Source organism: Gymnogyps californianus, chromosome 4, assembly GCF_018139145.2.
Source record: "Gymnogyps californianus isolate 813 chromosome 4, ASM1813914v2, whole genome shotgun sequence".
Classification (NCBI taxonomy): domain Eukaryota; kingdom Metazoa; phylum Chordata; class Aves; order Accipitriformes; family Cathartidae; genus Gymnogyps; species Gymnogyps californianus.
The window spans coordinates 6,528,067-6,554,998 of NC_059474.1; the positions used below are offsets into that span (position 1 = coordinate 6,528,067).

The window sequence follows — 26,932 nt, forward strand, 5'->3', positions numbered from 1 at the left end:
TGGATATTCCCAAACCCTGTTAGAGAAAATGTATGCATACCAGGTGCTAACTATATTTTAAGTACGAAAACCTCAGAGTATTATTCACTTTCCCCTGTGCAAGCACTTTCTCTAGTCACCAGAAGCATGTCAGGCAGTAGTAGGAGTCAACTCACATCATCTCGAAGGGCAAAACTGGATAGCTGTAACAACCAAAATGCAGACATGTTTCACAAACGCCCACCACAATATCCCATTACCGTAAGCACATAAGCATTCTACATTAAACTGCTAGCATCATCTGTTGGTGGAACTTCAAAACTGCAAGCAATTGTTAAGTAAACATACAGAGAGCTAGGAAAAAAAAATGGCAATTATCTGGTGAAAACAGCTGAGTTTTTGAATTAGCTACGGATCTATAACATGCACTATTTAAAAGTGAAAACAGGACCTCTCTGTATTAAAAACATTCTAATATGTAAGTTGAATTTGTACCCTATTGCCATTTAATAACTGTGCCATTCTTGTACTTTAAGCCATTGCATTAGAGGCACTATCAACACTAACCAGTGTTCACACCAGTGCCAAAATACCAGCAGCGTAACAGAGAAAGAGATGCAGCACTTACACTTCAGGGTCGTTTTGGGGGGGGTTTGTTATTATTGGGTTTTTTTAAACACTTCATATGCCATTTCATGTAAATCCAAAGCATTAAGCAATTCTACTCAAAAGAAGAGACTAAAAGCAATTTCAGCAAGACTAGGAAACCTACATGGAAAATAATATCCTCACCCGTTTATTGTTGATTTTACCACTTGGTAAACGCAGTTGTTTTGAACTCAGTGTGAATACAATTTAAGTTTTGCAGAAAATCATACACCTGTATTTTTCACATGTATCAAACACATTTAAAGTTTAAAATTTGTGTGCCTTGACTTGCTCCTCTTAATGTCTCCTTAGGGATGTCCATTGTCACTGATCCGATAGAGTCCAACTCAGTCTCTCAAGTCAGGTGACATACAAATTCAAAAGGTGTAGATTTCTCAAAGACGGTCTTCTCTGTAGTGCATTGTGCTAGTGCATTCAACCAGTGTGTCAGTATTCAACCATATAAGCTTGGGGTTTTTTTTGAACTACACAATACAGAAATATAATTTTACATGTAGCTTTGCATGCCTTATGGCTGCTTGCCCTACTATAGGACAGTGCAATAAATACAAATATATGCACACTAGAAAAGATTTAACTGCCATGATCTACATCTCATTTATGAGTACAAATTTACCTAGTCAACAATATGACAAATTTAGCAGAAAAAGTGGCAATGGCAGTAATATTCTACTACAAAAACAAGGCTAGAAGCAAAGTGTTCTCAAGCTACAGAAAACTTGCTACCTCCTAATATATGATGTAGGGCCCAGTTCCGCCAAGTGCAGAGTCGTAATCAGTAGATTGCATCAGAACATGCTTTTCCCCCATTTAACAATGAATACTTCTACAATTTATTTGGTTTTGATAACTGTTTATAAATAGCACACTATAATGACTATTAAACTATACAGCAACATGACATTTATAGCCTAATCCTGAATACAAAGTTCAAAGAACATGACTACAAAGGCCAGAGAGCAAATGTCATCGACTAAAAGCATTTCCACTTCAGAATTTATTGAATGTTCTTTTACACAAACACTTCTCGATCGTGAAACCAAAGGAATAGGATTTCCTATTCCCTCTCTGCTCCAGTAGTAATTTAGCCACACACCACCCTTATAAATTAGTGATGGATTTTAACAGGTAGCCCCTTGGGGCTATATATTTTATATACTTTATATATATGCACATTTACTTTGAATTCTATGTAAAAGTTGAAAAAATGTTTGAAAGAAAAACTCAGAATATATCACAGCTTTTTCAGCGAAAAAAATACAAATTAGTTTTATAACCACTATTCAATTTATCAAACTTTTTTTTTTCTGAAGTATTTACCTTTAATTATGTACACATTACAGGAAATAAAACTTTTTCCACAAACATTCTCTAAGGTGACAGTTATCAATAGAATGGTAGAATAGTAGCAGGAAGAATATTAAACAAATGGGGGTGATCAATTTCTGCTTTTAAAAAGTAAAAAGTCACCATATAATTAAGTACAAAAACCTGCATTGAATGACAACTGCTGGTGTAGTAACTTGATCAGGTATGGAGACCAAGAGTATAGTAAAGCCCTATGGTAATAATATTTCTGTAGCATTTCCACTTGGTATGTATATACTAAATGTTGGCAAAGTTTCTGTAGCATTAGCTTATACAAACATAGGAGTCCTCAGTCTGCTGCATAAAACGGAACAAGTGTGTTTTAATTCTCCTGAAATGCACCTGAAATCCAGAGTGTCACTTACAAACTGCATAATGAAACTTTTCTTCAGAAAAATATCTGTTTGGCATCTCCGGGGCTCTGTTCCATCGGACAATAGGGGCATTTTAATCTGGGGACAAAGACAACGTGTTAGAATTGCGGCAATGTGTGACAACTGAGCATTAAAGGTATCGAGTTTGCAGTGATAGTCCTTCCTCTTTTTTCCCCTGTAGCATGAAACAAATGCACTCTTAAGCCATAATGCTTTACTTGGCTCCATTAAAAGTCACCTTTAGCTGAGAGAGACCTTATCATGCTTTTTCTTCTAATTATATTCCTTCTCACCTTTCAGCCACAGACCCCCGAATTATTAAATACCAAGAAATTACTCCTCATGATTAATCTATTATTTCTACTTCTGGATTAGTTTGTTGCATTTTAGTAATTTTAAATAGGCTGGTAGCTTTCACTTTGACTTCCTCACCATCCAGTGTGTTTTACTGTCTGGTTCCCAAAATGCTGTGATTCTACAACCCACTTAGATCACCAGCTCCTGCAGGCTACGACTAAAGAGGTCAGCCTGGCCCCCCTGCTGAGGTCTCCACTGATACAATTCCACCTGCTTACAATATTTCTTCTAGCATTGATCCATTTTTCTCCATCTCTAAGTTTGGGCCTTTCACACCCCCACCTCACCCCCCACCCTGAGTTAATATTGTCAGAGTTGTGCCGTCACTAAAGCTGATCGATGAAAGCATCAGGAACAAGTGATCGGGGACAGGAATAATGTAGCAAGTTTACTGGCTTAAAATGGCTAAAGTCACCCACGAAGGCATACCTTTAGGCTTTTCTAACAGGGCAAATAATGCAAACATCACTCGACATTTTCATTCATAGTGTCACTTATTTTCACACTGGATTTCACAAAACAACTTACGGCTCTAAATTAAGCTGACAGCCTCCACGGAAGCTGCATATATTCAATCCAAATTACCACTGGTTCTTCCTCAAGGAAATCTGTATAGCTCGCTCTCTCCCACTTCCTCCTTCCCAAAAGCCTGTAGGCACCCCACCGATATCTAAGGAGGAGTATTTCCACAGTGATAATTCAAGTACCTGCTCAATTACTAAGCCCGATTTCCCCAGAGGTTTAATCTCATTTTTTAAGGGATGTTTCATGCACTACTAACCTTGCTCCCAACGAAAAACTGTGTATGTAAAAGCCTCCATTTTGAATTTAAGACAACACAGTGGTACTTACAATTTGGAAAATTACTCTGCTCATTGCATTCCTTCATGTAATCTCACTTTCTACAACATCAGAGGGTTTATTATGCTTTTCTCCAGTGCATCAACCCGGCTTATCTGGCTTTTAAGTCATTCTCTAAGATTAACAAGCTTCCACCAATTATGTAATTATGGACTCAGTTTTCCTGAAACACAGTATTCTAGTCTTAAGATTTGTCCTTGTCTGTATGTTGCTTGAAATAAAAGAATGATACTTACTTGCTGCCATTAAACATTTTATTCAAAGCATCTCTTGATATAATATGACCACAGACTAATTTCATAGGTGGATTATTATCTGTTGTTTGCTGACGAAGAATGGGACAGGCAAATATTGAATGATACCAGCACTTTTTACCGAGGTCCACTTCAATCTGTGAAAGAAATTAACATAACAATTTAGCTTGGGAAACTATATTTCCAGACAATTATCCCTTTAGGTCATGGCTCTTACTTAACAGATTTCACAATACAGCTGTGAAGGCAGCAAAATCCATTGTGTGGATGCCTGACAATTTCCCAGCCAAAAATACTTAATTGTGATCTTAAAATAGTGATTTATGTTGCTTCTCCCCATCCTCAACAAAGCAGAATATTCTGCCAAGGGACAAGTGCATATTTTAGCACAGATCTATGCCCTGGCAGGAAAATCGAGCTGATGACCCAACAAGACTTTCTGTATTTCCTAGCCAGTGATTTCCAAAGTGGTTTAGATGATGGATCTTATTTAAGGGGGAAAAAAACAAAGAAAAGAGAAAAACCTTTGGATTGATTATTTTAATGTTCTAGAGCTTCTTGAAAGTCTCTCCCAACACTTACATGTCATGTCAATAATGAAGTGTATCAGAATCATTTATTTTCAGTACCAACACAGAAGACACTGGTACAGCACAACTCTTGCCATCAGGACGAAATGATTCCAGAAAGAGAGATCTTACTGAGAAGAATGGGTCTGTGACTTCTGGAATCGACTGAGAACTGCAAAAATCACAGCTTCTGTACCTGAAGCTCCTGGCTCTGACCAGTCCTCAGTTCTGATAGGTTTAACCTTCAACAAAATCTGACAATATAACCTTTTCACGCTACTTAATCTCTGTCTTTGCACGATGAAAATAAGGCTTCCCATCCCCATACTGCCTTAGCATTACATGCTAGAGACCCTTAGATTTAGACAATGCAAGGAGGCATATATGTATTATTAACTGATCTGCACCCGACAGCAATCTTTTCCCAAATGCTCCCTAGCTAATTATTCCTGTCTGGACAGCAGGGCACGAATCTGTCACACTTGGAGCTTACACTCTCAGTGTTACAGAAAACATAGCTGGGAGAAACTCACCACACGTACTTACACTATAAATTAATCTCTTCCAGCTACAATCAAAGAGGCTAACTCAGTTCATGCCCAGTTTGCACTAAATACGTTTTATTTCCAAATCACGAGCAGGCCACTGGAGAGCTGCACACGCCTGGTAAGAGCTCTGAAGGGAAACTGAGGTTTCATAACAACTGAACTTCATTTCAACTTATGTAAATGAGTCGTGCTGGAAGCATAATGCACTGGATCCCAATTCAGTTCCTTTGTCCCCAGATGCAGCACTAATTCTTTCATCTCCTATCTGCCTGCTAAAGAGTCAACCAGTGCAGTGCAAAGCAACCGGTGGACAGAGCTCAAGCCCAGCTAGAGGAAGTTAACATTTCTCAGTGGGAAGCATTTCCTTTCTAGTTATACAGAAACATCTCATATGTTCAGTGGAAGGTGAGAGCATCTGTTTTGTTAAGGTCATTTGATCAAAGACCTTTTCAATGTGAAAGGGGGATAACAAGTGAAGGGGGGAGCAACAAACAAAACCAAGAGATACAAACCTGACAGACAAACATAAGGGAGACAATAAGAAGAAACAACCTTGTCACTCACACTAATTGATAGGTCACCAAGAAACTGCAACCAAACCTGGACTTTGCAACAGATAAGAACGCAAACCTGAGGGTCTCGGAGGAGAGGGGGTCAGTAGAACTACACAAACTGCAGAAGGAACGTGCAGGGGAAGGGTATCGGGGAGGAATGGCCAGAAAGGGGTATAAAAGGGGCCAGAAGGGCCGTGCCAGTATTTGAGGGCCCATGAACATACATTTATTTGTGAATCTAGAGTGGTGCATGCGTGCTTTCACCAGTGAATTTCAATCTTTACCAGCCAAAGAGGAGGAAGGGATCTTGGCTGTCTATATTTATGTTTTATGCAAGTCCTGTATGTGGGTGCTGCTGAAGGCAGCGCCTTGTCTGTGGCAGCCTGTGTAGTGGGTCCTATCAGCGTCCTTTGTGTGTGTGCGTGGGTGGGTGTCTGCAATTCATGCTCAGCTTCGCTACTGGTTGAACCTACAAACAGGAAAGCAGCAGGTACATTCATCGGCCTGGGATGGAGACCCCCAGGTCTCTGTACAGTAGGAAGCCCCAAGCCCCAGAGCTGCTGGAGGTGGCGGCCATGTATAACATCCCTTAACATTCAGCACAAAAGAAACCTGAAAACAGCATTCGCCATTAGAAGTCTGCCCTGGGATAGCTCAGCATCAACTCACCGGTAGTTCATCCTTCTGGTTCCAAACACCTGTGCACTGCCTTTGTTCAATAACTGCCTTGATATTAATTAGAGCTGGTAATGCTACACAACCTGCTGAAAAACTGCAGAAAAAGGAAATGTTAACATAAGGTGCCTGTTAGGAAACCAGCATTTTTCATATTTCTACTTTAAAGGTTAACTGGGACACAAGAGCGTTGTACTACTTCATTCAGTTCTTGTCTGTACTTCTAAGCTCCCTTCAAGTATAACAAGCAAGAGTTTTGGGGCAGGTTATCAGTTACCCTGCATCTTAGGCTAGGGCCCTCATGTACTATATTGTGGAATGAAAACAACAGTTAATCCCTGCTCTAAGTCTTATAATGAATTGATTTTGTATACCATCAACTTTGATTTTGAGCTGTACAGGAGGAAGACATCGTGTTAGCTTATATAGGTAGTTACTCTCTTAACTACGGAAGAGCACATGCAGCCTAAGAGTTTCCATGTAACCCGCACATACACACAACCCATAATCCTTTAATTATATGTAATTACCACATAAAGAAACAGGTCTTTCCACCTTCACCTTAAATCAAGAAAACAAATGTAGAAAAAACATAGGAAGGCAAGTGAAGGAAGGAAACCACAGCCTGTAACAAGAGTGGCAGTACACAACTGAACAAAGTCAGTGTCCCAGCAGTTCAGCCTGCTCTGGGAGTTATCCCTTACCAGAACTTACCACATTATTTTGAAATATTTCACTATGTTACAAAAGAAAGGATGACACTGAGTTTCCATAAATTAACAGACATTTTGATGGATTTAAGTCTAATGACAGTACTATAGGCCTAGAAATCAGCAGCAACAGAAACAAGATTTGACCTTGGTATCAGCCTGCTCTGATTTTTTGGCAGATTATTTTACTATTTGTGCAAGTTTTATTGTCTGTAGAAGTCACGACCTTCCTCTCCACTCTGCCTCTCCAGATACTTGTTTTTATGCTTCTGGAGGAACATTCTGGCTAGTTTACTTGGGAGGTATGTGCCTGAAACCTATGGATCTCTTGCCTAAGCTTTTAAAAAAAAAAAAAAAAAAAAATCATATCCCTCACGTCTGAGTGGCCATTTTAAACCTTATACTTTAATTTTCGGTTATTTCAGCCCTGAGTGTAACTTGTGTTAACCCTGTGGAAAGTTTAGACAAATAGTGTTTGTAGAAATAAAAGCATTACTGCTTTAATGGTGCTGTATGAAAACACCTCTGGAAGAGCCCTTTAAGTATACAGTAAACTGAAACAGCGTCCTGTAGTCCTTCAAGACCCTGAACCACGACCTCCTTAGTACAACACGAGTTTTCCCACTGACTCCACGCAGTAACTCAGACCATGAGGCCTGTACAGGATTAGATAAATATTGGAGAAACCAATCAGCCTTAAAAAAAGTGACCGCTACTCATGTTCTAGAAAGCAATATATTTTATAGCAGGGATTTAACTTCAAGCTGGTTTAATTTCTAAAGGATTTGCAGCACTCAAAGGTCACGCCAGTTTAGAACAGTCTTGTTTATGACAACAGTATCGATACCACCTATACAGTAAATACATTTCAGTGCAATCGATTTCACACCAGGCGCAAAGCAAGCATCCAACCAATCCAAACATCAATAACAGGGATTTTCCACTTCACCAAAAATCTCTTGGCCATTTGCACTGAAAACCACATTACAGCATCAGTGCACGAGCAATTAAAATGTAAAGGATTGCTCTTAATTTGACTGAAACAGGAAAAAGATGAAAATCAAAAACCAGAGATAGAAGTTTTAGATATCTATAAAACCCTCAAACTAAAACTTGTGATTTTTATTGTAGAAAGACAATCTGAAAGTGCTCTCTTTGTTGCTTCTGTTGTATTTCGTGACAGAGGTGCAAACATGACAAGCAGAAGGCTCGACAATTTTAAGAGCTCTAAACTAAGCACAGAATTCTAATAATAGTAACATGCAAACAGTAAAAAAAAAAAAAAAAAACCAGCCAAAACAAACAAACAAAAAAAGAAGAGGTAGTGAAGCTTCTGCTAAGTACCAAATCTAGCCCAGAAAGATACATATAATTTATTTTCTATTTAAAGTCTGAAATGAAAATGAGAACATCAGGCAAGTGTATCGGGGGAATTGACATCCAAAGGCTAAATAACAGCTAATCTGTTTTATCTTCAGAGAAGCTAGGAGGAGATTAGGTTGGTTTTTCTTCACATTTCCAACAGCCTCCTACAGATTTGCATTTTGTCAGATTAGCTACTGAGCTTGAAAGTGCCTCTTTCTTCTTTGCAAATGAGGTCCAGCAAACAATTTGGAAATTTTAGCAGCTGAAATCACAACATAACTCTTAAGCATTCTTCTAAGGAGAAGACAGGTAAAGTAACGTGTGGATTAAAAACCAAGATGATCGAGTGCTGACAGAATCATGGCCACAGTTTGGGGGGTTTTTTGCAGTTAAACAGAAGGGACGGTTTTCACACATTTGCTGTGGGAATAATTGGCTGATTGCCATCCTCATCTTTCACACTGATGTCTAAACTACAGAAGCCAAATTCCATCCACAAATGCTTCCTCTTGAGCTGCAAAGGGGCAGGGTAAAGCACAGCACATGGGAACCTCTGATTTCTAATCTTTGCAAATCTTGCTAGAGCTAATTGTAACCATTCTCTTTATTTAATAGCAGCTAGATGAGATGACTTCTCAAAAGTTGTTTCTTTTGTCCTCAACAAGAAATAGAAACCAAAACACTATGTACCTGGTCTTAAAAGCAAGTGAAAACCAGCATACCTAACACTGAGAGGTGATTCAACTGAGAGACCCAGAAGAGCGCAGGCATCTCTGGTAAAGATGTCACAGATGTCCGCCCACTGGTTTGCATCTAATAGATGAACGTACGGAGAGTTCTCTATACCTTGCCGCAGATACACCAGGCTGCCCATCAAGACCTGAATATCTGTGAGGGACCAGGAACCATTAGTTATTTTATACTACAAATAAAAGCTAGTATCTACAGTTCTAGCTTTTACATGGAAAACAGGCAGATCCACCAAATCAATAATACACATCCTCACCTCTACAAAATACAATTACAGCCATCACAGAACAGACATCTACAGCTACGAGAGCTCCAGTCCACTATGGATAGACTGGGGGGGTCGTCTGCCCCTCTACAAGCATGGCATGCTGCCTATTAATTTGCTTCAAACGGGTTTACTTTTTTGTAAGCTTTCTGACACACACAGTACCCTAAAATTAGGCTTTACTGGATTCAGCTTGAGATGGTTCACTTCACTCACATATTCCCCATTTTTCACAAGTTTCATTTCTCTTTATATTACCCCACGCAGCAGAAAATAGTAGACGACTATTCTTGAACATTTCTGTGCATTTTTAACACTTTACTCTGGCAGCAGACCTATTCTAGATGTAATCTACATATTAAAGAGTCAAAAACCCTAAATTTAAGCAAATGTGCAGATATATTAAAGTACAATTTTGTGCCCTCTAAAAAAAAAGTTAATTCAAATTGTAAGGATTCAGGTTATACATGTTAAATACAAAAATAAGAAGCCTCTAACAAAATGAAAATAATGGAGTAAAACACGTTTGGAACGTGATTTATACTTTACTATGAGGTGCCACATCCAAGTGCTTTAAATCCCCTTAATGTGACCAAAACCTTACCTTTCTGATGATTTAGGGCGAATGGCTGGAAGTTTTTCGCATACTGAAGTGCTTCTCTTTGATTTGCTGTTCCACCCATCAATAAACTAATGAAATATAATCTGTGTAGTTTAAATTCCAACGAACTATTCTGTGCCATAAGCATTTCTCTGTTGGATACCGCCCACCTAGAAGAAATGAGGAGGTACAATGCGACACGACACAAGAGTAAGTGTCAGCCTACACCATATGAAATTATTACAATTATCAACCACCTATTTCAAGGAGAATATGACTGTTCCCTGAACTTCTTTGAGTCTATACAGAGCACAGAAAATAGCAAGACCCTTTACAAGTAATGGAGCTACACAGGGCACACAGCACGCGAACGATGGTACTTCTGGTGCTGCTGTACAGATTAACCTCTGCAAAATTCAACACACACTGGCTGGAAGGCAAGACTGAATTAGGCACAATATAAGGTAGAAATAGCTAGAATCTACTGTATTTGAATTAATGCCACTCTGAATCTTAACAATGACAGATAGCCTTCAGCTGCATGTTGAAGAAGTTTGACCCAGCCTTTCACGAACATATTTTCCAACTTCCTCATTCGCCAAACATTTCCTGTAAGCCACTATGTTTATATGGGCGCATATCTTGCCCTGGAGAGGGGAAGTGCATCTATGGGGGCCTCGAAGATAGACCTTATCAAGACCTTACAATGGGGGATAGGTGGAAGGGAAGGGAAATCAGTTTAAAAATCATACTTTACCCCACTTAAACTTTGCTTTCTGTGTTATTTTCAACTTGGACAATAAAAATATTTCTCACTTTCTGGGTCTCAGTCACCATGACAACACTAATGTTTGGCTCCCAAATAACATGGAAGAATTCTTAAACACGCACCAAGTAAAATGCACTGGAATTTTCAAAGCATTTCATAAAAAGTTATTTTATTATTTACATTTTACCCATCCCTTCCTTGGTTTTTTGTGGTTGGTTTGGTGTCCCGTCCCCCCCCCCCCCCCTTTAATTTAATTTAGTCAGGCCTAAATCAATCCAATCTTTCTCTTAAGAACTTCAAGTTTCAATGTTCTTCAGTACATCTGTTTCTCATTAGTGTTAATTAGTTATACTGTTTTCACTGTGGGGGCCCCATTAAGCAAAGAGCTTTTCACTTTTCAGCAAGGAAGTGAGTTAGTCTCTGTTCCTTAAAAAGAAGGGGTATGTGAGGCTTCTGTTCTTTTCAACTAATACTAAAATAAGAAAATTAAGCATTCTTACAGTACTGGTAAAGCTTTCAATGCAAGTTAGCCTTCTGCATTAAGATGTAGCGTTAATAAGCAAGTATCTACTTTCAATTTGTTGTGGTGAAAGTGTCAGGAGTCTGACTTTACTGGCAAGGCTTTGTAATGACAGCAGTAACCTTTCAGTAGGAAACAGTGAAAAACGTTGCCTTTGAACTACAAACAAGCCCTACTGTCCCTAATTTCAAGCAGTTTCAGATGAGCAGCCTCAGAAGACTGTCAACACTGTAATCTCCACCCCAGAAGGGAAGGGCACACTCACTAACCATAGGGGTTTTTTTTGTTTGTTGGTTTTTGGGTTTGTTTGGGGTTTTTTTTATGATCAGTCTCCACAGTTGAAACTGGGTATAGTGGCAATAAAGCTCACTCCCAACTAAGAAAACAAGAACCTGAAGTTAACAACCATAGACCAATAAGCAACCAAAAGACAAAAAACTATTATAAACAAACAATAAGACTAGTCCACAGTCCCATTAATGAGATATTAATCTGTATTGCATCAAAAGAGCCTCCATCCTCTCCCTGCCAATATTCACAACCACATGACACGGTACTTCATCTTGCTGAGATCAAGTCTATTTTTCCAAATTAGCTTTTAGGCAGGCTTTCTATTTTTAGTTGAGTGGCAGCACAGATTTGTATCAGAAGAAAGCAGCCACAGAAGCAAGGCCTGAGGTGTTTGGTCTAGGACATGCTGTTCCTATTTCCAACGGAAAGACAAAAAACCAACAAGTGAGGTTTAAAATGTTCAACCCACATACTCTCTACCATCGTCCAAAATCATTAGTAATCACAACACCTGTCTTCCTACCTCCTCTCAAAACGATACTTTCAGAGTGTTTTCACTTCTGAGACTCAAATCCATCTGAATTTTTTTGAAGTTTACAGTATACTATTCAAACCACAGGTACATAGAGCTCTCTTCTAGCTCCCACATGAGATTTAGTTAAAACAAGTTTCACAAAGCCTAGCAAAGATTAAATTAAGTTTAAACCATACCCCAAAGGTCCCAGCAAATACCAGGACTTGTGCACCTTGCTGCTTTACAGACAGAAGAGAAGATGATATCTCTTCCCCAGGAGATTACAGTCAAAAGCTTTGAACCTGCAAGTCATTCCCACCAGATCTTCACATGGAGACCCACCTGGGCTCAGAAGGGCCAGAATCCATCCAGAAAGAACCTATGGATTTCCCTCCCCCATCACCAAATTACAATGAGAAAAGTCACTGGAAATTAATGAGATCCTGCAGAGGTACAGAGATTACACGGCTTAGGGTGCAGGGCCAGACTGGGCATCTACAAAGTCAAGTTGCACACCCCACGGAAAAAGAAAAATGTTATGGCCAGTCATACTATATTTAATTCTGAAGTGTATTTTTAATTGTTGAAATTTGTATTAGTAAGAAAATATAAAAAACTACAGTTAGGGTCACCTTTTTTTTTTTCTTTAAATCAGATAGGAATAGTAACTTCTCTCTATCACCACAGCAGGACTTTGAAAGTCTTTTCAAAAAGTCATTAATCCGACAACTCCCTTTCAATGGCAGTGACCAGGAGCCACCCGTGTTTGCTTCGTTTCCAACACTGAGTTAAGCCAAGCACCAACTGCAGAGCACTGGCAGAGCCAGAGAGACTGGTTATTGTTTTCCTCCCAACCTTCTGCAATTTTGCATGGGTAAACCCTGCTATACTCCCCTTCCTGCTTTAGGATACCGTAATTAATTATCCTTGTGTAACACCTGCTTTCTGCTTCAACACCACTGTCAGCAGCTTAGGCTACTAGGCTTAAGCCCTAGAATGGGCCAGTTTAGGACTGCTTTCATGCACCCCTGAAGCTGTATTTACTGATGCCAATTTTAGCCATTTATTAGCTTTTTGCCAAAAGAGCACAATGCCACCCCTCCAAGCTCCTCTCACATACAGGCTGTCCCCCCAGGAACGGTTTCTATCCCTCCTCCTGAACACCCATGTCTGCTGGAAAATAATATGGGAAATGCCTTCACTAGCATCAGCAGTTCTGCGGAATAACCAGGCATTTAAGACATCTGTTACCTCCTAAACTGTATAGTTTTGTCACATTTTGATCATCCTCACCAACAACCATGTTTTTTACATAAGCATCGCTATAAATAAGGAACCTCTGTGCCCAGCAGCAGGCAAAGAGAAGCAGATAGCTTTTGCACTGAAGAGTTTAAACAGAATAAACATTATAAACAGAAATGAGACAGGGTGGGGGAGGGAGACCAGCATACAAACCGTGCTGACAATACACCCTATTCTCTGTCCATTCAGCTGTTTTCCGAATAAGAGTTCCTTTTAAGAAGGACCATGCCTTCTCCTTTGTTTGAAAAATATTTAACACATTGCAGGAACTACAAGATACGACTAAGTAGCAACGAGTAAGGCATAAAGCCTAGCAAACTGGAGCTAAAATGAATTTAGTGTCTTCAAGCGAATAGACATAACAACAACTTACTGCTCCCCAGAGAGTATCCTTCACAACAGCTATGTTACTATTTGAACTACAAGAAATACGTGGTGTAGCTGACAGTAAATCCTGTTTCAGTGGTAACACCAGGCATTTCAGTGTTGCTTCCCTTCAATTAGCCAATTCAATAGCAATAAACCACCTGAGCTTTCCACCTGTGTAACTATATTCAAAGACCAACTATTTAGGTCAAACTTTGCATGACCCAAAGGCATAATCCAGGATTTAGTTTATGAACACCATGGTTTGAATATCAGAGTATCCCTGCACTTAGTTTAGATGCCAATGAGCTCTGAATTGACATACCTGTGTTTGTTCATGTTAAAGGGAAAAGAAAACATTTGTTAATATGAAAATGTACTTAACTGAATAATGCAAAAAAGGTATCTTAAGCGTAGGAATTATGCTCTGGAATGAAACACAGAAATTTTGAATTTGCTTTGGTTTCATTGTTTCTACTTTTAAAAGGTCACTTCAAAGTTGGTTTGGGTTTTTTGTTTGTTTTTGGTTTTTGTGTTTGGTTTTTTCTTACTTCTGAGACCAAACTAAGCTTACCAAAGCTCTTGCAACTTAAAAAAAACAAAAAAAAGGCTGAGGGTTTGTTCGGGCTTTTCTTATTTTTAAAATAAAAGCTTTTCTTAGATGGTATGCACACCTATGTATCCACTACTGTAAATCATAAAACAGTAGCTCACGAGATATTTCATCACCTTTCCCTCCTCACTGCCACTTTCAGCACTAGCTTTACATGTCTAATGGTTGTAAAGTCTACTAAGGTCAAGAAAAAATCCTGGTCTAAGGTTGATTGACAGACCTCAGATACTCCCAGGCTTGGTTTTCATCCAAGCGTTCAGCATTATCCACTGACTTGCATTAACTGAATTGTTTTGTTCAGAAGAAATCTCACTAACAGATCTGACTGTCAGCTCAGGATCCTCGCGGCAGCTCACCTCTTACCCAGCGTTAATCAGCACCTACCTGGCAGCAGCAGCAGCCGCCTGCAAATACACACCTATCCTTTCACTCCCTCTTCCCACCCTGTGGTCCCTTATCGGGATAGGGAGAGTGACTTGAGGAAAAGTAAGAACTTTGATCCCGAGTCAAGTTCTGCTCACCCCAAAGGCTTGGTGAAGCCAAAAAGACTTGGCGGTACCCAACACCTTTAATAAGTCCTGGTGTCCTTCATAATTGGACCTTTTAAAATAAAGTTCACTAATGATTCACTATAAGGCTAAGTAACATCATGGCAGACAACTGTTTCTCCAAGTGATGTTTCTTCCCCGAAATCTTAACTCAACATCACAAATGACTCAAGTTAATCCTTAATCTAAGAAAGAGACCCTTAATTAAGCACTGCCCATGGGGAGGGACACAGAGGGGATGAAAGAAGGAAGGGCTTCACTCAGTAACTAGACCTCTCAAAGGACAAACAGGGACACATCAAAATGTACTAAAGACAATATTTAAAGTGAAAAACTAAGGATTTGTTAAAAGCATTCAAAAAAAGGGAGAAAAAAAAACTGAGTAGACTCACTCTAGCGCAGGTCTCAAAACTCTAACTTTTAATGCTTCCAATATTCGATTTAACTCCACAAATGGTTCTTTTTGACTTTGATCTATTGATAGACCAGATTCCTGAAAAAACAAAGGCAGTTTTTAGCTAAAGCACAAAAACCAATGGGATTAAACTGCTGTTTTTCTGACAGTTTAAATATTCACCTGGAACATTCAAATAAGGACGCTAACACAAAGCATAATTTTCCACGGTTGATAACATTCAACATTCAACAACGTTACCTGACAAAGTTCCTCGGCTACATCCAACATCCCCTGCCGGAAGAAGTGCTCCACCATCACCTCGTTGAGGATTCGCTGGCTGTCAGCCTGCCAGCACCCATCTATCCCCACACTGCTGATGTCGGAGTCAAAATTCTGAAATGTACAAATTAACAGTTAATAGGCTGGAACAAATCACCCCACGTAATTTTTCTTTAATTATGCAGGACATCTATGTCTCCACCCTGATGCTTTCTGCCTATTACTCAGTTGGCCCTCAATTACCTCCTGCTCAAAGTGAAATATATCCGTCACCTGCTTCATTATCTCCTGTGTACAGAAGAAATCCTTTGGCTTGCTCGTTTCAAGTCTGAATATTATTCACTATAAGGCATTACACTGACAAATTACAAGTCTAGCTAGCAAATTAGAAATCTAGTTAACTATTAAAGGTGTTTCCAGACCATGATGCATTTTTTAAGGAAATATCTGCAGAAAAGGCTTTCTCCATATGTGAAAACAGAAAACGCGTAGAGAACAGAAAACAAAATCGCCTACACTAGAATCAAAATAACATTATCAATGCATCACTGTCACTACAGCGCACCGAATTAGAAGTAAAAGCTTTAACTCAAGAATTTTTTACATAGCTGGGGGGGTAGACAATGCTGAAAAAGGAAAATGTCACTTCCCCCCACCCCCAAACAACAATGAAATTCAAATCTCTGAAGACCTCAACATCCCAGCAACAGGATGAGCTTTGAAGATCTGAGAGACCTTTTACAGATCTAACCCCGATGATCCTACTGCTGTGTATTTTTAGGCCAGTGGCCTACGGACATATTCCAGGAATAAGTAAAAATATTGTCACGGTGACTCTTCAGTAACACTTGGCACTGCTTGGCACTGCGCCTCTTGGCAGCAGGAGAGCAACACTTATTCTAATCCAAGATATAAAACAGGATTTTAACTGCTAACATGTTTTATGATCAGGGCAGGCAGGTTAATTTGAATAAAAATCCTCACTCATTGCCTAAAACAAACCTCTTGCAAAAGAAACAGAGTCTAGAAGTCAGTGCGTTGCTTGCTGCCTAACCTGATGACTACGGCTCACTTCCAAGAAGGAACTTCAGAAATCAGAAGTTTAGTGAAAACAGCACTGCTTCAGCTGCGGCTCTGTGATTATCGACAGTCCTGCACAATATGGGAACACCGACGTAGCACAAACGCATGCTTCTGTCAAAGCAGGGAGAACAAATAACGAAGTTGGTACGAGCTATCTTGCAGTACTCTGCACAGCTCAGCTTTGCACTGCGTCTTCCTTTTATTTGCCACTTATTAATTTCCTTCATCAGCCACCTCCACATCTCCTTTCATGCTGCTCTGTCATCGTGAGAAAGGGGCAGCCTTCTCATCCCTGCATGCATGGCTTCAAAACCACCATTCCCTTCAGGTCTCTTAGCAAACTTTCAGTAAAACATTAACCTTAGGCTAGCAAATCGTCTCTTCCATCTTTCAGAGATGGTGGAGCAAGATGAGCATTGAAACTATTGCCATTGATTCAAGTCTCACATTTAACAACATTTTCACTTGAGTGTCTTAACCTGTAAGCTCCTTGTCATGCTGCTTATCTTTAAGCTGTATCCTGAGAAAACTTAAGCATCTTGAAGACTAAATAATACTGTTCTTATTTGTGCCAACCCTTTGAAGCCTTTAAGGTCCATCACCATTGCCAATTCTGGTATCACTGTCCAAACACCACTAGCAGGTTATATAAATCCATCAACAATGCATTAGAGAAATACCAGAGGCAGTAGCAAGAACACATAAGCTTGCCTTTGTTACTTGGGGGGGGGGGGGGGAATCAGTAATCTAAAAATAATCTACTAAGTTATTTCTAATGCAATTTCAAGTCCTACTGAATGTATAATCCCGTAAGAAGAAACTGTATTCTTCTGGGCAGTTAACAACCATTAGAGCTGAACCTAGGCCTTAAACATCGTCACATCCTTCTCATTGCTTGGGGGCAGATGTGGTAGAGCCACTTACCTCAGCTCCTTCACAAAATCCACATTTTATTCTGAAACAAACCTATGAGCCTTGAGAATCTTTTCAAAACCCCATCGTAAATTAGATTTTTTTTAAAACACATAAAAGATGGTAACGAGTCATATTAACCTAGATGTGCTGTAGATTCAAGTCACATCATACAACCTGAGCACCTCAATTTTTTTTCTCCCCCTCATCCTTTCTCCAATCAACCCAGTCTTGACAGGGTTCCCATTTCAATAACTTTTTTTTTTTAAAAAAACAATTTCTGAGGTCTTTATTATATGTAGGATTCTACAGCTCTGCCTCCTCTGGGTCCTGAGGAGCTTCAAGAACTGACTGCACATATCACAGTGAGTGACTGTCACATGTCAGAACAAATTACCACTTGCCTTTGGCTTATGTATTTCATAACTGTCATGCATGCATGATATGCTGGTGACTACACATCTCTCAGTTTTGTTTTGTAAATGCTAACAGTATGCTAACTAATAGCACGTGGGGTTTAATAAGATTTCAAAAGTTGAAATAAATTCCATAAGTTACAAACTCCAGAAAGGTGACATTGTGCTTTTCACGTTTTAAGCTTAGAAGAGTGTCAGTTAATATTCCCGAGAAACGAGCCTTTTTTTAAGAGCCTAACTAGTAAGCCTAGGGCTAAAATGTAGAATTTTATGTGCTAAATATACCAATGATACAATGTAAAGTACATTACTGATATTTGCTGAAATGTGAGAAGGACTTGAAGATGCACACATACACATGATGGACCATTTTAACCAACACACAACGTTCCATGTTATTAGTAACAACATGATATGAAGAAGGATGATGATTAAGGACAGTTTTATTCCTCAGTGTCTCAGTTGAGATAACTTTGTATGTTCCTCCCTTCTTCTGAATTCTGACCCAAAATACAAATAAAATACATTTGTTTACCTTGTCTGTTCAGTTTGTTGGTTCATAAGATAAAGCTCAACTTGCAAAGACTCTGCATTTATCTAGCCATATTCTTCATAGCAACATAATTAAATGATGTTCAGTAAAGGTTTTTAGTTTGTTTGTATACAAGTTTTTACATGAAACAAACACTAACTTTGGTAAAAGTTTGCTTTCCCAAAACAAAGACTGGATTAAAATGCTGGCCCTTTAAAAACAGGCTTAAAATTCAGGGAAAAAATGGAAGGAGCTACCATTTACTCCACTCCCTTCCCTGAATGAAGGCATTTAACCACTACTCAGACAGATTGCTGCTAGAGAGAAAACATTTACTAGCCCCAAACATGCTTTGAGATGAATTCAAATCATTCCAGAAAAGTGATTGATTTACAGGGAGACCATGAGTGAGCTACCTGATAACAACTTGCTGAACAACAGTGACATGATGAGTTCTGGAAGCAGAGCAAGTGCTAGTACAATAAAGAAAAAACTGGATGCAAATATTTCCTTTCAAAGGAGAAAATGCTCTTTGGAAGAAAGTGTAACCCTTCATGGATCAGAAGCATGTAATCCATGTAGAACTACTATGAAAAAAGGTCTAGCTTATTAGATAAACTTTCCAGAAACTGCTAACTAAAAAGCAACAAACAAAGTTTTGGCATTTCAGACTTTAACATGGTTCATATTTGATGCCAAATTTGAACTTCATTTTTCAAATGCTTAGGAGCTTCTGTTCTCAGAGTGAACTCTGCAGGCAGACAAATCTAGGTCCCATCCAAGTTCATAAGCAATGACTACACTAACTTTAAAACCGACCAGACTAAACTCTACATATAGGTATAACCCTGCCTCAACACTGGAAAAAAGAAAGTTAACCTGAAATTTGCCATAAGCAGATAATACAGCAAGTTCTTTCAAAATGCAAGCTTGTGAAGTAGGAAGTTTGTTGATTCTACATGTAACAACAGCTGTCATTTGGATGCATCACATAAAATTGGTACCAATATTAGCATGTTTCCCAATCGCAAATCAGGCAATAAAATAATGAGCTACATTTATCTGTGCCTGAGCATATACAGCTAGGAAGACCATAAGCAGTGTTCTAGAGATGTTAATCCGTCTATAAAATAAGTGAGGATTTACATGTGACAGAAACAAAACTCAAATCTCATGAATCAAGGCAAGGGCTGTGCTTCTTTAAATTCTAACGAGCATTTTATTTAGGAAGCAGTAGTATCTTGCCCAGAATGTGTTGCGAATCAATTCAGTACGTCAATTACACTTAATTACTTCTATTGGTTTAAGCTTAAGTATAATATGGTGAAGGAACGGGGGGGAGGGCAATTTCAATAGGTTATGGGACTTGGATGCCAACAAAGACTTTGCTGGCAGGTTTCAAGCATATTTTCCAGCAGCACAGGGAAATCGCATTAAGTATGTATGGAAGACTTCCTTCAAATGTCAATGTCCAGGGAAGCATTAAATTCCACCTGGATTTAAACATTGCACGTATTCATCTGACAAACAGGCCAAGACTTCAGGGTACATTTTAAAGTAGTTCCCTTAAGATACTACAGTCAGGGAAAACTAACAAAATTCAAACTACTTGCATTAAGAGTCAAAGAGAAAGTTCATATTTAAGGAGACAATCCTAACTAATGCTCTGAACTTCATAAAAATACATCCTTCCTTAAGAACAGGACCGGGGACTCATGCAGTTCCCACTGCTTCTAGTCGTTTGATGTAAACACCACAGACACTAAGCAAGATTGAAAATCCAGAGGAATGAGCACACTGAATACAGCAAGTTGAGCTCATTTTTTAACACCTCACTGAAACAGCCCTTCTGACACTCAACAGGCACAGAGCAGATTACTGGTATCCTTTCTACTATTTTATGAAACCACACACTTGAAATTTAAGAAATGCTTTTATTTACAGCTATCCTTTTTCAAATAAAAATAGTAGATAAAACAGCAGGACAGAAACAACACTGGACAAACTATGCACAGGACAACTGAATCAGCAATTTGGAGATTAGACTCATGTCTAAACTTTATTAAGCTTTCAAGTGTTGCCTTCTTTGGCTTCTAAGAAATACTATCACCAATTTCCATCGAATATTCACACCCTCTATATACAACCTAGGGCTGCTCTATCTCGGAGTATTTAAGTGAAAAAGGTATAGCAAAACTTGAAAGCTTATTTGTACAAGGTCCACTTGCTAAAGCAGAATAGGAAAGTTTCAAACTTAGGACAAGATTACATAGATTTATTTCAGGCTTCAAGCCAATAATAAGGATGGAATTTTACTCTAGTTAATTGGTTTAGATACAGCAGCAAGGATTAGAGACAGATGCGTCTTTAAGCTTTGGATAACAGTGACGCTTGGATTAAAGCTATTAGTACAAAGTTTGAGCTCTCCATGATGGTCAATCATAGATATAAGGAAAAATATAACAGTTGCACAGACATTCTGCCCAATAATGCAGCGTTAAGTACTTTGTCCCTTCATTGCACTACTGTTAAATTATGCTTTAACAGATTATCATTACTAACAAAGTTTAAATGAGATTCCCAAAGGATGAATGAGTATTCTGTAATGCTGCAAATGTCTTTGTCCAGATGAAAACTCATTTACTAGTGTCTTCCTTAGTAAGATTATAAAGTGCACCTCAAACCAAATCTTAAGACCCTATCAACATAAGCATGTTCTGATATGAAACTATCACATAAAAATGTCCAAAAAAGCAAGTACAAGACTCCTTGCCTACAGAACTACTTTATACAAAAGAACACACAGACTGAGAAAAGCATGACCTGAAGTATACATATGGCATCACTTACCACAAAAAAAACAAGTTTTAGCACCATTTCAAAGAATTGTTAATAATATCTACCTACAAAAATATATTTAGATCCCAGTTATTCTTGAATCTGGAATTCATATAAGAGTGTCTCAAAGAAGCATCAAAGATAAGCTGCACTACCTTATTATTTGTTACGGCATAGACACAGATACTACAAGAAGTTTAATCTACTCGCATTAAGAAAACTGCGTGTTATCAAATTAAGCCCTAAGAATCAAAACCACACCTGAAATATGTACAAAATATCTTTCTTAAAAAAATTCTCTCAGTTTTTAAGCTGCCTTCTAGAACAGAATGCCACTTCCGAGTCACTTGCTACTGAAAATTAACTAGAAATACAATATATATATAAAACCCACGGTGTTTCTTATTGAGACTGATATTGAAGCAAATGTTTTGCTAAACTGATACAACATCTACTATTACTAAGTCTAGTAATATATATACGGCATGTTCTCTCGGAAATTAAGAGATCTGAGCTGCCCCAAAAGGACTACTCTGTACACGACAAGTTCTGAAAGCAAGTACTGTACACCCCACTGTCTGGCCTCTGCCCCAACCCTATGATTGCCCCAACCCAAAGCAGAGTACACATCACACAATATATGTGACAATACAATCAAACCACAATATAAATACCTTATCAATGGCTTTTCCAACTCGGGATACACTGCTGTGAATGTCTTTATGATCGGAGGCCAGTTTTTGAACTGTGTCTTTTATTCTTTTACAACACTGTGTCATAACAAGTGAAATTGTCCCCGACAAGTCTCCATCTTGATCTAGACAAAAGAGAGGCAAATTACTTTGTTACAAATAAATGATAACATTAAATCTCTCAATATGCAACAACATATAAAGACAATAAATGGTATTAAAAGAAAGAAATGCAATCTAGAGAGCATTTGTAAAGCAAGATCAGTTTAAATGAAGGAAGATGTACAGGACACAGCTCATCCGTGGAATTAGGAATCCAGTCGGGTGCACAATAACACTGAACAAGTGCAACAGTTTAAAAAATTAATGTAAAGATTTCAAGTGTCTCAGTCACAGTAGATTAATAAACACATCTCAAAGAAACACCCCTATCCACAAATCTCACAGGATATAACAGGAAGCTACTGAACTTACTACAGGATGAGTTTTCTTTTAGACAGTTCCCTAAAGATATGTCAGAATGTCATGTTTACCTTCAACAAGGTGCAAGCAAAATTTGGATTAATGAAGGCCCAATTCATTCTTGCCCCGCAAGCTACCCACTTGTATCAGACTCCGCATTTGAGCTGCATGAAACTTTTGCTTCCTGACTTGTGGAAACAGCTCTAAACAGTTCAGCCAGCCAGCCTCAAATTCTCCTCTACGGACGAGAAACAGCCCATAAAGGACCTGACTGCGAACATCAGATCCACTCTTTCTTGTTGTAAGATTTATTCTCTAGAAACTGTGACATTTTTAAACTGATGTCCAACCAACAGGTGCAATGCTGTATGACCCATTCTGTGGAAAAAATAATAAATACAAAAGGTTTACAAGTCCCTGACCACATCACCACACTTAACAGTTTACACCCTTCGTGCCTCGACTCAAACACCACTCAGTAGCTTTAGTCGGAAAAAAATTACATTCTTTTGTGCTTTACTCCAGTCCTTTCTTCCAGCTTTTGATTTCAAAATACAAGGAGAATCTCTTTTCCACTCTTACCTCTGAAGGTCCCTCCTTCCTAAAAGTTCATTCTACATGAAGAATTTTTCCTTTAGGGACACAGATTTAGCAGCCTTCAAGCGCATGGGAAGGCTAATTTAAGTGGGAGAGCAGCCCAGAAATGCTTCCCTAATATTCCGGATCCAAACTCTTCATGTGAAAAAATAAAATCCCCAAAATATCTCTTTAGAAGAAAGATTTAAAAAGCAACCACGTTTTCCATAAAGTTTGTTCCTTTCTCATTTTGTATTTTAACATGCCTTTGGTTTCAGCAGCCTGTTAGAGTCCAGTTTCTGGTACTTCATGGAAAGCAAAACGCAGGCGCATTGAACTGCTGCTGCAGGACCGGCAACCGAGAAGAACAGAAACGAACTATAACTCTTATAGTGTACCCTTAGCAATACGCCTCTGATGAGAGCAAAGGAAATCCAGAAAAAAGCTGTAATCATGGGGGTAGGTAATAATTTACCAGTCACTTATTCTAGATACTTTCTTTTATGCATCGTAACTCTCAACCGTGCTGCTGATGTCAACAGCGAAAACAACCTTCCGTTGTTACACACTACAACTAGCTCATTTCTAGAAAAGTAAATAGCTCCTGTTCATCCCCACAAGCCCCAGCTGAGGAAGCTTTAACAGCATGTTTGCAACAGCCATAGCTTTTAAGAAAACAAAAAAAGCTTTAACTTTTTTTCTCCCTCCAGTCCCATGAAGCTCATGGTCACCTCCCGGGCAAAGGGCTAATAGGGTTCTATATTTTTCCTAGTAAATGAGCGCGGAGTAATAGGACCGAAACAGTCTCTTCAGTGCACGTTCACTAACTTGACACTATGCATCCTGAATTAAACATGAAAATTTCACTCAACCATTACATAAAGTTCGCCTCCTAAAATTATTTCAAGAGTAATCATTATTTCTTGGTTGCTATTTAATTTTTATGATAGACATTTAAAATCACATGAAGGCTCTTAAATAACTGTCTCATGACTTTTGCCAAGACAAAATGATGTCAGAGATTATGCAACAAGCAAAATGGAAATACTCATTTTCCAATAAACTGAGAAGTTAAAATACACTCTCTTAATAGCCATTTTTTTGCAAGAAAAACCATTAAGCTAAAATCCAAACAACTTACATGCGTAACTGCTTCTACCCCAAGCAAATAAGTGAATTACTGTCCCCTAACACTTACCGTAGCAGAAACCAACTACAGTAAAGCAATGAAAACGTCTACACAGGAAAAGCCATCACAGCCGTAAGAGAAAAGATTTCCCCCCGCACCCATCTCTTTCAGCTTTAATTAAACTATGAGCTACTTCTAATAAATCAGCAGAAGAGAGCCTGCAGACAGCTATACCAGTAATTCAGCGTTCACAGAACACTACAGACCGGCAGCTCCTCTCTGTACTGTGTACATACAGTCACACTTAAAAAAAAAACCAAAACAAAACACATTAGCGAGCAGACACCAGGCACAGAGTCCAAAGCCAAGTTTACTCAGCCAGACACATTTATACCATCCAAGAATTCGCAATCCTGCCTTGGCTACTTCAGAAGGTGAGATATATTAGGGGAAGAGAGAAGAAAAACAAACTTTGTCTTCCTATTCACAGGCCTTAGCATAGGGCTGTTCTGTGCTTAGGCTTTAATATGAAAACAGCTCAAGAAATTTTAAGAGACTGTATGAGCGGAGAAAAGAAAACCAGTTTGGAGGTTGAAGCAGCTTCTAACAGTTTCTTTTTCTCCACCCACTTCCTTTTTATATCCACTGCCTATTTAAGGCCTTTTCATATATCTTTGCTCTCAAATCTTGTCCTACAGCATTAATTTCTTCTTCAGCAGTGAGGGTTTTCTTTTCTTTTCCTTTTTTCCTTTGAAACTGTATACGCAAGCATATTTCTGCAGTTCACACCCCTGAATTACAGAGCTCCACATTAAGATGTCTGGCTGCTTCCACTTCCATCAATTTTCAAAAATACTCAGGACACAGTATAAAAAGCTGCAAATACCTGTTCTTATTAGAAAGTTATAAATAACATGTTAAAGGAAAAAAAAAGTATTATGCCACGTATGAAGCCAGCTTGCCCTCAGATGCCAAAATTGAACAGCATCGCCAGATGTTTGAGGGTGCACTAATAACGTATTGGCTTCATTCTAGAGTACTTACTGAAAGAAAGGTGAATCTGGGATGTACTTTGCTGGGACAGCATCACCACTTATTTGGTAAGTGCTGAAAACATGTCCAGGGCCTTCACAGGACAGTCCCAAAAACTCTTAATCCAAGTCTGGATGGAAAACCCAATGAGGACCCTGAAGGAACTGCACAGTGGAACCTTTTAATTTTATTATGAAGAGAGTAAAAGCTCTGAATCTGCAACAGGATTCTCACAGACAAACCTTTACAGCCCCACAGACTCCTAACAAGATCAATACAAGCGTAAGGGTCACGCCACACAGCTTTCCAGGCAAGGTCAGCATCTCAGTTTGTGAAGACACGCATTTTATCGACTGTCCTTAATGCATGAGCACAAACTGTCTTGAACAGCACAAAATACATTTATTGAAACGCAGTTCAAAACACTGCCAAAAAGACTGAACGTTATTTCATCCCAAATAAATGCCTCAGACCCAGAGTTCCATGTTTGCTCTCTATGGAAATTACTGTGTACACACAGCAGCTCCAATACACTCATGTTTATGTTCCTGGAATTATACGCACTTGTGAGTGAGCTTTGCACCTGTATTTGTACAAGACTACAGCAAACACATTTTTCTCTGAACCAAACAAAAGCGGATTCTGGAAAACAGTGAAATAGTACAGTTTGGTCTCAAGTTTGGACTCAGGAGGCTGCAAGTTCCCATTTTTAATCCCTGACCCATCCCTCACTTCCTGCATGGCCTTGGGTAAATCACTTCAGCTGTCTCACCATCCCCTCCCACTCCATCAATAAACACTGCGTTACCTCCATCTCAGGGATTTCGCAAGGTTTAAATGTCTCATGTTTATAGTGTGCTTTGGCCATCTAGCCCGCCTGCGCAAGTGCTCAACATCAGCTGTAAAATACAGACAGGACTTAGGAGGCCGTGTTTACTTCCTGCTCAAGAGTGGCTTTACCCTAAACACTTCCAAACCTAGCCACATCAAAAAGAAAACAACTTAGTGACTTAGGAAAGTAAAAAAAAAAAAAAAAAAGGGAAAGAAAAGAAATAAGAGAGGAAAGAAAGAAAACAGGGCAGCCCTGCTGTTTATTTCCCCTGGGGGTGACTAACCCCATTGTAACTCAACATAAAGGCGCAGAAGGTATGAACACGCTGACCAGGGTCACGCTGTACCTGCTGATCAGGAACAAACACCCCTCTTCAGCAGCGCACAGAAGGCAGGCAAGGCCCGGGAGGGCCGATACCTGTTCCTACCTTTAACTTTTCCCTGTCAGAAACGCACACAAAGCTCCGACTCCAGGGAGGTGAGGGGGGAGACCTCCAGCCTAGCCTCCCCCCACCCAGCAGAGAGACCTTCCCTGCTCCCCGGGGCCGGCCCGTAAGCGGGGCAGGAACCCCCGGCGCGGGAGAGCGCTGTTCAGCCCCGAGGCTGGAGAAGGGGTTCTCCCTGAAGAGATCCCAAAGTTTTGGGCCTTTTAACCCCGGAGGAAGGAGCCGGGTCCCGTCTCCTCAGGGAAGGGGTAGGGGGGGAAACGGGGAGTGGGGGGAACGGGGGGGGGGATTCTCCACGTACTCTCGGTCTGGAGGATCTCCCGGCGCAGCCCGCCGGCGTACTGGATGAGCTCTTCCAGGCTGCGCTCGCAGAGCTGCCCGTAGCCCGAGAACTTCTGCAGCACCTTCTCCAGCTCCCGCTCCACCGTCACGCACTGGTCCATAGCGGCCGGCACCGGGCCGCGCTCCTCCTGCTCCTCCTCCTC

General features: G+C 39.5%; 1 protein-coding gene across 1 annotated transcript; it reads right to left on the minus strand.

Moving 5' to 3' along the window:
• Positions 1-739: 739 nt before the first annotated feature.
• On the minus strand, positions 740-26,897 carry RMND5A (required for meiotic nuclear division 5 homolog A). The gene is made up of 9 exons (XM_050896493.1): positions 26,749-26,897; positions 21,954-22,096; positions 15,478-15,612; positions 15,215-15,315; positions 9,903-10,069; positions 9,006-9,171; positions 6,203-6,305; positions 3,845-3,999; positions 740-2,468 (listed from the first exon to the last, which is right to left on the minus strand). The coding sequence occupies exons 1-9, from the start codon at positions 26,888-26,890 to the stop codon at positions 2,405-2,407; spliced, it is 1,176 nt and encodes a 391-aa protein (XP_050752450.1). The 5' UTR covers positions 26,891-26,897; the 3' UTR covers positions 740-2,404.
• Between the last annotated feature and the right edge of the window lie 35 nt (positions 26,898-26,932).

Excerpts from the sequence above, each read along its gene's own strand:
- RMND5A (XM_050896493.1), bottom strand. The coding sequence starts at position 26,890 with ATGGACCAGTGCGTGACGGTGGAGCGGGAGCTGGAGAAGGTGCTGCAG. Across the intron at positions 9,172-9,902 it reads CGCCCTAAATCATCAGAAAG|ATATTCAGGTCTTGATGGGC; the intron begins GTAAGGTTTTGG and ends GGTCCCTCACAG. Across the intron at positions 6,306-9,005 it reads GAATCACCTCTCAGTGTTAG|TTTTTCAGCAGGTTGTGTAG; the intron begins GTATGCTGGTTT and ends CTTTTTCTGCAG.